This window comes from Camelus ferus, chromosome 13 (genome assembly GCF_009834535.1).
Source record: "Camelus ferus isolate YT-003-E chromosome 13, BCGSAC_Cfer_1.0, whole genome shotgun sequence".
NCBI lineage: Eukaryota > Metazoa > Chordata > Mammalia > Artiodactyla > Camelidae > Camelus > Camelus ferus.
In genome coordinates, this window is record NC_045708.1 from 22,778,416 (window position 1) to 22,792,473 (window position 14,058).

At 37.8% G+C, this 14,058-nt stretch overlaps 1 protein-coding gene across 10 annotated transcripts; it reads right to left on the reverse strand.

Moving 5' to 3' along the window:
• Positions 1–744: 744 nt before the first annotated feature.
• ZBTB8OS (zinc finger and BTB domain containing 8 opposite strand) lies at positions 745–13,831 on the reverse strand. Of its 10 annotated transcripts, none has more exons than XM_032495816.1 (7): positions 13,540–13,831; positions 6,140–6,164; positions 5,745–5,918; positions 5,298–5,380; positions 4,309–4,361; positions 2,678–2,714; positions 745–1,303 (listed from the first exon to the last, which is right to left on the reverse strand). In XM_032495816.1, exons 3-7 carry the CDS (start codon positions 5,878–5,880, stop codon positions 1,217–1,219), a joined length of 396 nt encoding a protein of 131 aa, XP_032351707.1. In that variant the 5' UTR covers positions 5,881–5,918; positions 6,140–6,164; positions 13,540–13,831; the 3' UTR covers positions 745–1,216. The 10 variants fall into 10 exon arrangements, with proteins under 10 accessions (XP_032351707.1, XP_014407429.1, XP_032351704.1 ...); XM_014551943.2 differs by having other exon boundaries at positions 5,745–5,866; positions 13,540–13,830; XM_032495813.1 differs by lacking the exon at positions 13,540–13,831 and adding an exon at positions 13,504–13,522 and having other exon boundaries at positions 5,745–5,866.
• Between the last annotated feature and the right edge of the window lie 227 nt (positions 13,832–14,058).

Sequence of the window (14,058 nt, forward strand, 5' to 3'; positions counted from 1 at the left end):
TTAGGCAAAACTCAGCATGCTATAATGACATCTGGCACCACCCAGTGGCAGCCTTTTTTTCATGTACCAGTGAGTAAGCAGCAACTTTGCAAAGTCTTTTAATATTTGCTTGCACATTTTTTTTTTTACAAATTAGCTTTATTTTTTAACTGTATTTAATTTTTTTATTTTGGCAGGGGGGAAGTAATTAGGTTCGTTTATTTTTAGAGGAGGTACCGGGGATTGAGCCCATGACCTCATGCATGCTAAGCATGCACTCTACCACTTGAGGTATACCCACCCCCCTCAACTTTGCAAACACTTGCATCACAGGGATAACTGCCTCAACCAACAGGGAATGGAACAACGTTACAAGTCAAATGAAAGCACTTTCATTTTTGAAAAATTACCTACTTTGGAAAGTTCAGATAACTTTAAAGTTATTTTCCTGGACTCCTGTCTTGTTAGTAATGAAGAACTTAGGTAATTCTTAAAAACCAAAGAAATTTTTAAAAATTCTTTTTTCTTCTCTAGTTGTATAAATATACTGGCTTTAATATAAAATTACATGTTAGAGAGAAGAGCCCATCTGTAAATGCATCGAATTTTTCTTACGGGAAAATAGGAAAGTGTCAGTATATCAGTGCTTAAAAAAAAGTGAGAGTAAATTAGGGCTCTTTCTAGAGAAGTCTTTTCATTGTTCAACTATAATTACTTCATCTAAGAAAATCAGCTGGAATACAGGATGGCTCTGTCCCACAGCAATGTAAAACACAACCTCTTTTAATATACATAGAAAATATGTCTCAACCAATTTGGATGAAAAGCAAAAGACTGGTTGTAGGAGTTCTCAAATTACTTTTTAAACTGCACAGATAAGAACACAGGTTGCCCTTACATCAATGAACCTTTCTGGGACCACGCTGGATGGCTTGCATTCCCCTGGCAGGTTGTAAGGCACCTGCTGCTACCCAGGGAATTAATAAATGAGGAACCGTATTTGTCACCTGAAGAATCCTTTAAAATTTGATTACTTGGATAACACAGACCAAGGCTGTTCCTTGATTTTCCATTTCTGAAAGTCACACTTCAAGTTAAAAAGTTCTGTTCTGCAGATCTCCATATACTAACAGATATGGTAGAATTTATGTCATGGTATCATGGTATCTTCTCAAAAAAACAAAAACAAAAACAAAAAACAGTTCTTCATAGGAGTCTCTCTCTTTTTTTTGGTATCTTAAATGTCAATTATCACAAAAACTTCCGGCTTCTCTTCATTATAGACCTGCATTGCTGAATATGTTATTGCTTTGACTTCAGTTCCCTAAAGTTGGGGTTAAAGGGAAAAAAAAGGGGGGGGGAAGGATATCAAAATCAGAATCATTAACTTTAGTAACAACTGGCAGGAAGTCAAAATTTTAATATTATTCTGATGACTCACATGAAACAATTAGTTACCAAATAAATATAGTATTATATGCTGATCCAGTAAAAATGAGAGGCAAATGTGCACAGCAGTAAAAGCACTGACCTGGAGTTAGGAGATGGAGCAGACTATAGTCCTGGCTTTGTCTGTACCTGGATATGGAAGCTGTTCGACCTCTCTGGGCATCAGCTTTTTCATTCATCAAATGGGTTGAACCCAGTAACACAAAGCTTTCCTACTGTTTGGCTCAGGGCTCCTTCTGAAGACTTCTTCCTTACATTCTAACCTGGGCCCTGGGAACTCAGCCCATTCCCTTCTCTGAAGGACAATCATCCTACAAACAACTGTTATCCAACATCTCCATTTAGATGTCTAATAGGCACCTCAAACATAGTGTGTTCAAAGGAAAATTCCACGGTGTCATTTATATTACAAAAATAATTTGTTTTCACTCCACATGTTACCCCTCTATTGATTTCTATTCTTTTTCTGCTTCTCTCCCTTGAACCCCCTCACCAGGCTTCATTTCATTATGTTGTGGTTGAAGAAATGCTACTGCAGCTACCGGAAGCAAACAGGATTTCCCAGTCACCTCCAACTAAGTTAGGTCTCGTTGGCCTAAACACAGGGGTCAGCGAACTACAAATCAAAGGCCAAATCCAGTCTGCCACCCACTTTTGTACAGCCCCACAAACTGAGAATAATTTTTACATTTCTAAGTGGTTGAGGGGGGAGTCAAAAGTTCTACTGGAACACAATTACATTCATTTATGTATTGTCTATCTCTATTTAGTGCCATACATAACATAAGAGTTGAGTAGTTGCTCTTGCATCGTTCTCTGCCCACAAAGTGTAAAACATCAGAAACAAATTGCCTACTCCTATTCCAACAGATTTGAATAGTATAGAGTGAAGCCATACATGCTGGCAAACACAGAATCTGGAGAAGCACAAAAGGGAGAAGGTACTTTAGAGAACATCCAATCCAACACCGTCATTACAGGGGAAGATATCAAAGTTCAAAAAGACAAAAAGACTTTTAAGCCCCATAACTTCTATAACAAGCACCACCCTATCACCCAAGCACTGACTCCTAACCCTCCAAATCCGATGTGTGACATCACGGTGTTTGAACATGTGTCCAGACAGGTCAGAGAAGTCTGAGAAAGATGTAGGACTTGACACCAACTTATTAGAACTAGCAAGTTAACTGCCATAGATACTGACTTTATGGTAAGGTGGTGTTTTTAGTGGCTGGATTTAAAAACATACCTGAGGGTGCTTGGACAATGAGAATTCTTCTCCCCACCTTGAGAAGGAAAAGTAAAACATGATTTAAGATTTCCACAATTTAACATTTGTTCTCTTTCCATATTTTAAAATAAGCCTTATAAATGTGGTTAGGATACTAGAAAGCCAAAAGCAGATGGGGGAGCGAGCTATTAATTTCAGTCTAACTGTCAGCAGATTCAGTTGCTGAGGGACTTAGCCATTTCAACAAGGTTGATAGCTGCTCTTTAAAAAGGGTCCTCGGCGGGAGGGTACAGCTCAGTGGCAGAGTGCATGCCTAGCATGCATGAGGTCCTGGGTTCAATTCCCAGTACCTCTACTAAGTAAATAAATCTAATTACCTCTCTTCATTAAAAAAAATTTTTTAAAAAGTGTCCTCATATAGTGCACGTAGGTAGAGACTCAATAAACATTGTTTAATGAACACTGGTTCATAGCGGGAGGGTATAGTGCAGTGGCAGAGTGCATGCCTAGCATGCACAAGGTCCTGGTTTCAATCCCCAGTACCTCTACCAAAAGAAATAAATAGATAAACCTAATTACCTCCCCCGCCTAAAAAAAATTTGTTTATATGAAACAATAATAAATATTGGTTCATAATAGAGTAGTATGTTCAAAAGTTTTACTAAACTCAGGGCTATAGAACAAATTAAATAGTATCTCCCACTGGAGAAAGCAGGTCTGAGCATCATAAAGGCAAAATACTAGATTCTGTAATATGGTCTGAACTTGGTTTATATTTTTTAACCTTTCAAAAAATGTCCATGGTCTGTACATAGAAGGCCTGGCCCTAGGAAGGTACTCTCGGAGAACTTGGGTAAGTATCCTCTCTCTCTTCAACACTAACATGGCTGAAGATCACAGCAGCAGAAGCAGTAGCAGGAAGAGCAAAGTTTTAAAATTCTGTTCAACCATTTATTAGCAAAATACCCTTAGACCTTGGACAAGCGTGTTTTCTTATCCATCACTTTACAAAAAGAAACTTAAAAATTCAACATAACACGGAAAAGATGGCTTCATATGGAAATAACCTAAAGATATCATTAAATGACTGAACAAACTTAGAAAACACCAATTCCAATCAAAGTGGCCTAATCAAGTGTTTGCAGACTCTGGAAGGAAAAGTATAACTTGTTAACACGTTGATCGCCCACTGTGGACCAGGTGCCCCTGAGAGAACACAACTGTCACCCAGATTTGGGTGGTGGAGTGATCAACGTGTAAATAGAAGGAACTGGTTTGAATGGAGTCAGGTGTGAGGATCTACAAGAAAGGATGCACCAGTGTTTCCCACCACCAAGCTAGGCTGTATGCAAGTTATCTGTGCCATCTAGCAATGGTATCTTCTTTGTGCTAAAAATCAAAATACTGGGCATCAGGTTTAACAACCCAAATCAACTTTGTTCTGGCAAGTTTCTGGTTCTCCAAAGCTGAGGTGAACCCTTGCTCCTAGGTATCTCACAAAGCTTAACCTGCAAAGCCCTACTGGCTGCAATTGGTCTTCTGACTTAACATTTCTATCTCTCTTCCTGCCCACTGAGTTCAGTGAAGAATATAACTAAACATTTTCTACTTAAACTAAACCTACTACTTAAAAGGTTTTCAGGACTTACCCAATTGACCGTAATTTGAAATTTCTTTGATCAATATTAAGCACTTTCACTTCCTAAAGAAAAAAAATTTTTCTTTTAATTTTAATATATGTTCATACCAGATTGCCTACTAAAACTTGCCTAGTTATCACTTTTTCTAGATAACAGCATACAACTTCTCTGAAGCAAAGGAAACAGAACAACAAACTAAATATTTCAAAGAAATAAGGTTTTTCCCTTACATACTCAAGGGAAGTATTCTTGAAAATGTACAGTCTAAAAATATGTGTCAAAAGGATTTTTATGTAAGATACATAGAGGAGGATGACAGGATTTCAATCACTCTGGGTTTTTTTCACCTTTATTTATTTATAGTTGACAAAACTCTCAGCCTATCTTTATATAATATGGTAAGCACTTGAATTCTGTAGGACAAATGACCCAGTTGGAAGAATATACGTAGTGGAGCTGGGCAGGGAGAGAATGGAGGAACTGTGGAAGCAAGGAAGGCCGTGTTTGTCAGATAACAATGATGCTGGAGAGGCGTTCCCTTCTAGAGGTTGATGGCGATAAGTAATCACCATTTGGCTTCTCCTTTTTCACATTAAGGAAAACTAAAAGCTTCAATTTTTAAACTTAGGCCAAGATGGCAGAACTGCTAAATTTCAAATGGGACAAAAGAAACATATGGATGGATGTAAATATAGCTCAAACTTAGGAGACATAAAAAGTTCAGATGGAGACAGTGAGGACAGTAGGTGCATTCTTATCATACAATCCTGATGAGTGGCAAGTTTGGAATAAGAGATTTAAATGCAAAATGCATATACAAGGGCAAACTCAGGTTAACCAAGAAAAGCCTATGGTTATTATAATTTCTGCAAATCATCATCTTACATATCTCTGTGGCTAGGTTTTGCATCACATGTTCTATTTTAAATCATTAGTTTTATTCTAAAATATGAACTAAGAATCCATTTGCTCAGTAAAAAAGAAAAACTTTTGCTTACCCGGGGTATGAAGAATTCATCAGCGCTGAATTTATAAAGCCACTCATCCAAAAAGTGAAATAAAAGAGACTGTAAGTCATCTCCTACACAGGATCAAAAAGAACCACAATGAGGGGGAAGGGTATGGCTTAGTGGTAGAGCACTTGCTTAGTACGCATGAGGTCCTGGGTTCAACCCTAGTACCTCCATTAAAATAAATAAATAAATAAAAACCTTATTACCTTACCCCCAAAATTAAAAAAAAAAAAAACCCCACAATGGTATGGTGTTTAATAATTCTCATCTCTAAAAACTTGCTTGAATTTAACAGTGCAATGAATTTCTTGGGCTACTTGAAAGAACAAGCTCATAATCAATTTTGTTGTTCTTACTGTGAACATTTACAGAAATTATGTAGAATACTGAACACTTGTATAACAATTTCTTCCTTATGAATAAACTGGTTACCTTGAGTTTCCACTTCTACTGTTTGGAGGGGCTCGACGGTCCCCGTATCTGTCATGTAACCAAACATGGCCATCGCACACTGCTCAAATGCTTCCTCCAGAGTATCTCCCCATGCATGTAACCTAAAGAAATGCATTCATGCCCTGTGTAATGTAATTGCTGCAAGAGAGAAAACTTGACAGCAAAGAAAAAATAAAATCAACATGTTAAATACAAAACCAAAGGCCTCAATCAATTTAATGACACAAACTGGGTGCTTTTAAATATTCATTTTCATGTTCTAAAGGAACCAAAATAGGCAGAGAAAAATTAAAACTAGGGACATCAAGATTAAAACATCAGCTTTCCTGTTTTAAGCACATGATTTCAAAGGCATAAACTCCAGCTATACTCACTGGACATCGGCTGTATGATCCAAATCTGAGGGAGAGAAGGAAAAACACTTGTAAGTAACTAAGACTGACTTGCAAATCACAAGAAAATAACTCTAGATCATTATTAAGAACATCATCCCTGAAGAACAAGAAAATGTGGGCCGATCACACACCTTTTACTAACCATTACCCCAAAGCTAATTACTTTCTTAAGGGTTATTTTTTGTTTTCAAAAATTTCTTCTAAGCATTTACAGTTATTCTGCTAATGTTAAATAACTGAACTAATATTAAATAAAAGAACTCATAGTTACATAATATTAGCATATTGATACTAAAGAGTTGTTTTTTTAAGCCAAGATTTATATTTAAATGAATGACAATTTCCGGAGGGCCACGGTCTTCTAAGGTTATTTACAAAATGTCTCATACATCGTAGTTTCTCAATAAACAAATGCCATTTGCTGCCTTTGTTACTTCTCCTCAATAAAACAAGTCAGTATCTTTTCTAAATATCTACTATGTAAATGATCAAAATTCTGGGAACTACATCATCGAAGATAGAAAATTCCAGATTTCCCTGTCTCACCTTTTCACGAACAGCTAGCCAACTCCCAGACAAAACAGGTTTTTATTTTTAACATAAGCCAAGTTTTTTCATTTCTTGGTTTCTTGCATTTGAAGGACTCCTCAATGATATCCTTGGCCAATAAAATAGTTTTGGAAAGTAAACTCTACAATATATATTACAAGCTTTTTCCTGATACTCTCACGGGAACACCAGGAAGTAACAGCTGCCAGGAACAGCAAGGTCCCCCTTGATCTGTTATCTCAACATTTCAGAGTCTACTCTTCACTCTTAGTATGACTTCTATCAATTCTTTCTACTTAGGATCATAGAATATTCAGGCTGGAAAGAAGTCTTAGAGATCATTTAATAGAATTCCTTCACTTACAAGAAGAAACCTGAAATCCAGAGACTATGTGACTTGTTTAGGACTACACTGCTGATTAGAAGCAGAGTTGGGACTAGAATTGAGATTTTCTCACTCCCAGGTTAGTGCACTTTACATTTTAACTCATCTTCTGGTGGCATTCAAGATTCAAACTTAACTCTAATTTACTCAAAAATATTATCAAGGATCCAATACATTTTAATCACAGAGGGGCTCCATGACTAATAGAGATGACAAACAAGATAAAGAAAATGACAGGTATTAACCCTAGAGAAATGAAAGTATGTGGCCACAAAGTATGTGGAAATATCAGAATGTTCACAGCAATTTTATTCCCCCAAATAAAAAATCCAATATCTGTCAGAAAATGGATAAACACACTGAGGAATACAATGCAACACCACTCAGCAATAAAGCAGCATGAACTACTGATACGTTCATTAACATGTGTCTTTAAAAATGTTAAGTGAAAATTGCAGAACTCTCAGCACAGAACAACGCCATTCAAACCCCCTGGACTAAGAGACCTGACCAAACTTTAGCGTGGCTTCCAACAGCTTGAGGCTGTGTTCCTAGCATCACCCCAGCCCCACCATTATAATGCCTGCCTGAGAAAGCTCTACACTGAGTGAGAATTTACTGTTCTTTCCAGCCTGACAATAAGCCCTTGACCTCCCTTTCTTAGCACATTTACTAAAAAGGGCTTACAATTGTGAATATTTATCTCTTACAACTCAAAGTGTCTTTCTCAAGGACTGGAGGCCATTCCTTTGAAATGTAATCATCAGGAAGGACTCCCGGTCCCTGTGGGAGGATAGAATCCTGACCTTGATAACTGCCAGCCAGCAAACACTAAGGGCTTAAACGAATTTCTACTGACCAACCTTTGTGATTTTTCACTTCTCAGTGTCTGCTAAGCCCCTGCTCTCCCTTCACCCCTCATTTTCCCTTTAATAGGCCCAATCACCTCTGCACAGATCCAAAGGGAGCTCAGCTCTTTCCCCTACTGCCAGCAGTTACTGAATAAAGTCCATTCACCACTCTAATATCTAGCTGTGTTTATCTTTGATCCGAGTGAAGAAATCAGGCATCAAAGAATCTATACTGTGTGATCCCACTTATACGCAACTCTAAAACAGACGAAAGTAAGCTGTGGTGAGAGAAATCAGAGCAGTGCTTGCCTCAAGGTAAGGGGGTAGACTGACTGGAAAGGGGCAAAAGGGAACTTTCGGAGGTGACAGAAATGTTCTAGAGCCTGACTGGAGTGTTCCTTACACAGATGTATCTGTTTATCAAAACTCACTGGACTTCATACTTAAGATATGAGCACTTTTGCTACATGTAAATTGTATCTCAATTAAAAACACAGTTTAAAAAGTCAGTGACAGATTGCTGTAGGGCAGTGATTCTCAGATCTTTTGGTCTCAGGAAATCTTTACTCCTTAAAAATTATTAAGGACCCCAAAGACCTTTTGTTTATAAAGGTTGTATCTGGCAATATTAACTATACTAGAAATTTTAATTGAAACAATTTAAAAATACTTATCAATTCACTTAAAAATAATAAGCCCATTTTATTGAACATGAATTTCACATTTTACAAACCACAACTACATTTTCAAAAAATTTAGTGAGAAAAGTGGCACCATTTAGCATGTCTGCAAATATTTTTAATGTCTGACTTTTCAACGTGTTGCAATGTTAACCCTAGAGAAATGAAAGTATGTGGCCACAAAGTATGTGGAAATATCAGAATGTTCACAGCAATTTTATTCCCCCAAATAAAAAATCCAATGTCTGTCAGAAAATGGATAAACACACTGAGGAATACAACGCAACACCACTCAGCAATAAAGCAGCATGAACTACTGATACGTTCATTAACATGTGTCTTTAAAAATGTTAAGTGAAAATTGCAGAACTCTCAGCACAGAACATAATAAGTTGAAGTACATAAATAAAATCTAACCTCACAGATATGCAGGAGAAAAAGGGAGACATATTTTAGCAGCTTTTAAAAAAAATTGTATATAGTCTTTCTTGATATCACACCAAACTAGAATTGTGGCAGTCTTTTAAAGGTTAGTTGCAATGTAGGGGACAATTTTTTAAGGGTTAGTTGCAATGTAGAATCTGAAGCTGTAACAATGAACTTTTCACACTCTGTAACGTTAAAATCCATTGCTCTATCTTGTGCTTAGAACAGATCATATCCATGCCTGATTATATAATATTAAACATTGGTTTTGGGTAAAGTATTAGTTTATTGAATTTTACAAATAATGTTGACACATCATATAGAATTTATAAAAAAACCTGTTTGTTAATAGCACCACCAACCTCCACCTGAAAAAAATCTTTAAGCACTGGGAACCTGTCAAGCTTATGATGGCAAATACAAGTTTTCCAAAATTCTGATTTCGCTTGAAAGTTTGAATTTTATCACTGCAAACAAATACTGTGTTATTTCCCTTGATGTGACAGATCACTTTATTTTTAAGAAGATATCTGCCAAATACCCAAGTCTGAATAACAATGGTATGTCTTTTTTTATTCTTTTGAGAAAAAAGTGTTCCATGAAAAAAAGCAGCCCACAACTCAATTAGACAAGTTCTTTTCCTCACGGTAATCATCAATACTTTGAGATACAGCAGAAACACTTTAAGCTTACTTCCTGCTTTGCCAAACAGAATACTAAAAAGCCGTGTACTTATCTGTAATAAAATCAATAGTTCTTATCAAGATATCAAGGATATTTTTAAGTAAAAAATGACTTTTTCTTTTTTTAATTCTAAGTACATGGTGGTAAACAATACAATGACAACAATACAGTTGGATGCTGTTGCCTCAATTTGTGCTAAGGAGCCAGGACTTCTACCTTTACTGCTTTTGAACCACCAGTGCAAATATTAACACAGTGAAAGACCAAATAAAAAAGTAGTTCTGACTTCACAGATCCTCTGAAAGGGTCTGGGTAACCCTAGGGGTCTACAGACCACACTTTGAGAACCGCTATTATAGTACAGTGTAAGAGATACACTAATCTCGGCTAAGAGGGTCAGGTACGAATTCCCAAAGGAAACAGGACTTAACACTTTTAAGTGCCAAGAGACTAAGGATGATCTCTATCTGCCTGCTTGTGCCATTTATTACCAATTTCTACTTAGTACCTGATACACAACAGGTGCTCAGTAATATTGCTGAACGAATAAATGGGAGGACAACTGAGCTGAGTCTTAAAGGAAAAACAGCTACAGGGAAGCTTCGGGTAGATCTGGGGGCAGTCAGTGGCAAAAAATGAAGCTGGAAGAAAACACAGACTAACATTACATCCATGCCAAGATTATGCACAAAATGTTAGCAAGTAGAATCCAGTAATGACCAAGTGGGATTTATTCCTGGAATGCAAAGATTCAATTATTAGGAAGTAGGTTAATGTAATTCATATAAAGGTACAGTCATCTTCATAGATGTAATCATGAAGCATAACATGAAAATGTTAACAGTATTTTTCAGCAAAAGGTCTTTCCTGCACAAAAAATTAAAGTTATTTTTCTCTCCTTTAAAAAAATTTTTTTTGTGGGGTAGGTAATTAGGTTTATTATTATTATTATTTTTAATGGAAGTACTAGGGAATTGAACCCATGACTTCGTGTACCCTAAGCACACTCTCTACCACTGAGCTATACCCTCCCCCTTTCTCTCATCTTAATTGCTGCTTTTTATTTAATGTCTTTGTGGTGTAATAAAAATATATATTTGGTCTTTGTCCCTGGTCCCTGGCACAGAGCTCTTAAAACCCTGGGAATTTTCTGAGTGACAGGAATGTCTTTCATTATTCATATAGAGCCCCTTTTGACCACACCTGAGTCTATGCTAATGCGGTGACTCAGAGTGGAGCCCCTGCAGAGCCTCAGGATGGGGCAGTCACCTCGAAGAGAAGATGAAACAAATGATCAAAGGGGCTAGCGGAGAATACCAATAGTAATTTTTATGGATCTGAGCAAGTTGATTTTTATCTACATATAGAGGGAAAAAAACAAGAATGGCAGAAAAGAAGCAAGTCCTGAGAGGGAGATTGTCCTACAAGATATTAAAAGATACAATAAAGCCTCAATAAATAAAAATGTGGCACTGGCACATAAGAGAGCAAGAAAAAAGGAACAGATTAGTAAGTCCAACTCTAGACGTAAATATAGGTAGGGGAATTCTGTATACAATAAAGAGACCGCATTTCAATCACATGGGCAAAAACAGACTGCTGATAAATGTTATATTATCTGGTAAGTCATCTGGAAAATAATTATATCAGATACTTAATTTCCACCTTACCCTAACTGTAAGGTAGTCAAAATGTAATTTTTTTAAAAATCGTAAATACTAGAAACAGGAACAGGCTGTAACTGTCAGGAAAAATATTATTCTCACAAATATGAGCAAAAGAGGCCAAACACAAAAAGAATACACACTGTATGATTCCATTTAGATAATGTGCAAAAATAGCCAAAGCTAATCTACCATGTTAGAAGTCAGATTAATGGGAGAAGCAGGGAGAGAGAAGGAGCATCACGAGGAGCATCTGGGATGCTGTAATATTCTATTGATCTGGTTACTAGTTATACAGGTGTATCCAGTTTGTGAAAATTCACTTATGTGCACTCTTCTATATGTATATTATATGCCAATATAAGTTTAGTTTTCAAATGTACTAGAAAAAAAATGGAAGAATTATCTTACAGTCTCAGAGTAGGCAAGGCCTTCCTAAGAATGACATCCCAGAAGCTATAAAAAGGGTAATAAATTTCACTACATAAAAATTAATTTCTCCGAAAAAGACCAACAACTTAATAGAAAAATGGGTTAAAAAATATGAATGTACACATCTCAGAAGGGGAAATATGAATACTTCCAAATATGCTAAAATATTTTCGACCTCACTTATAATAAAAATGCACTCAGTGTTAACAAGACACTTAACAAATTGGAAAAGACCAAAAAGTATGGTAACACAGTAAACTGGTAAAGGTGTGAGGGAAGAGGCACACTCATACAATGCTAGTGAGAGTGTAAACTGGCACAACCTCAATAGACAGCAATTTGGCAATAATCAATGAAGTTAAAAATGCAGATATCCTTTGACAAAGCAATGTAACTTTTGGAAGTTTCTTCTCCAGACACATTTGCATGTGTGCCAAACAGTGATTGTACAAGTAATTCACTGCTGTATTTTTTCTAATAGCAAAAGAGTATAAACATAAATGACCACCAACCAGAAACTGGTTAAACAAACTAAAGTAAATGTATGTCTTTGCATGTACAGAGAAGAAAATGTTAAGGATGGTTGATCTGGAGAGGAAGACTAGGTGGCTGGGGATCAGTGCTGAAAGAAAGACTTACTTTTCAATGCATACCTGTTGTACTTCTTAAAGTTTGAATCATATATAAGACCTATTAAAAGTAACTTTTAAAAACTGTTAAGTGAGAGAAAAATGACCTAGGGAGGTATGCCGGGTTCAGAAAGTACAGAGCCTAGTATGCTGTGGCAAATAGTCGGACACCGGGAAATTAATGAAAGATTTTAAGCAGGGAAATAAGTCAGATTTGTGCACCCCCAAACTACACTCACCTTTAGGGATAACAGCTTAACTTTTATATATAGAACTCCAGGGCCTGCACTACACTTTCATATTTATTATTATCTCATTTACTTCTCACATGAAGGAACAGAATGCAGAGAGGTTGTGATTTGCCTAATTTCACTAAACCAAAAATGGCAAAACCAGATCTTTTTACTAAACCAAAAATGGCAAAACCAGATCTTTTTACTAACAACACGATACAGGTAAAACACCAAGTTAGAAGTCCCCTACCTACAGCTTTCCGAGTCCTCTAACCTAGCCACACTCTATAAACTATCCCACTGCTGGAGATACACAGAGGCGACAACCCCGCCAAGTTTGAAAACGCGGTTATCTTTAGAATACACTAGTAAAATTTCCACAAAAGAAGTGTGATTAGGCATACAAAGAAAAACTTCAAGAGACTTGTAAATGTGAGAGCCTGGGTTTCCCGACTCTCAGATCACGTGGTTTTTCCCTTCGGCATCCCTTATACAAGTACAGAAGGGACTACAATACAGGGCGAAATAATAATTTGCCTGAAGCACCCTATGGGGCAAAATGGAAGGCGAAGCCGGAAACCAGGGCAAAGAGAGAAGTGAGCCACCTACTCACACTCGTACTTCCGATTGACTGGAGGATACTTAGCCTTGATCGCCTTCTGCTCCTCAGTCAAATTGTAATCTCTAACATCTTCCCCTTCCTGCGCCATGATTGCGGCTTTGGATCCAAACCCAACTTCCGCCCTTCATCAGCCGGACTTCGGCCGTGACTTACAACTTCCGCCCTAGACTCCGCCCCTTAGCACACACCCTTAAAGGACCAGGACTCCATTCTTGCGGACGTACTTAATCCGCGAAAGCTGCCGTTCTAGGTCCCATCGCTTCGAGCACATCTTTAAAAGTCCAAGGCCCCATTTTCTGCGCTTGCTTCATCAAGTTATTTCTAATGACTAAATTGGACGACCTGGGAGTAAGGGATACTTAAATTAGAAACCTTTAGGTCTGAGTGATAAAGACCTTTGCTTGCTGCTTCACCCCTACCCCCAGCTGATAACTAGATCCGAAAGCATCCTAGATTTCTCATCTAAAATACTACTTTGAAGGGGCTGGTAGCTCAACACCCTTCAAGAAAATGGCTGCCCCCAGGAGCGTGCGGATTAAACCTCTCACGTGACCCTGGGCGGGCGCACTCCCACCAACCCCGCGCGCGCGCGCGCAATCGAAGGAAGTCGGCTCGGGGCCGTGTGGGGGCAGGGGCGGAGCGCGCGCCTCAGCCCCGCGACCAGCGACTCCGCGCGTCTGGATAGGCTGTGAACGTGGCTTCCCCGCCCACTTCGCCGTTCGGCGCGCTCCGATTGGCCGGTG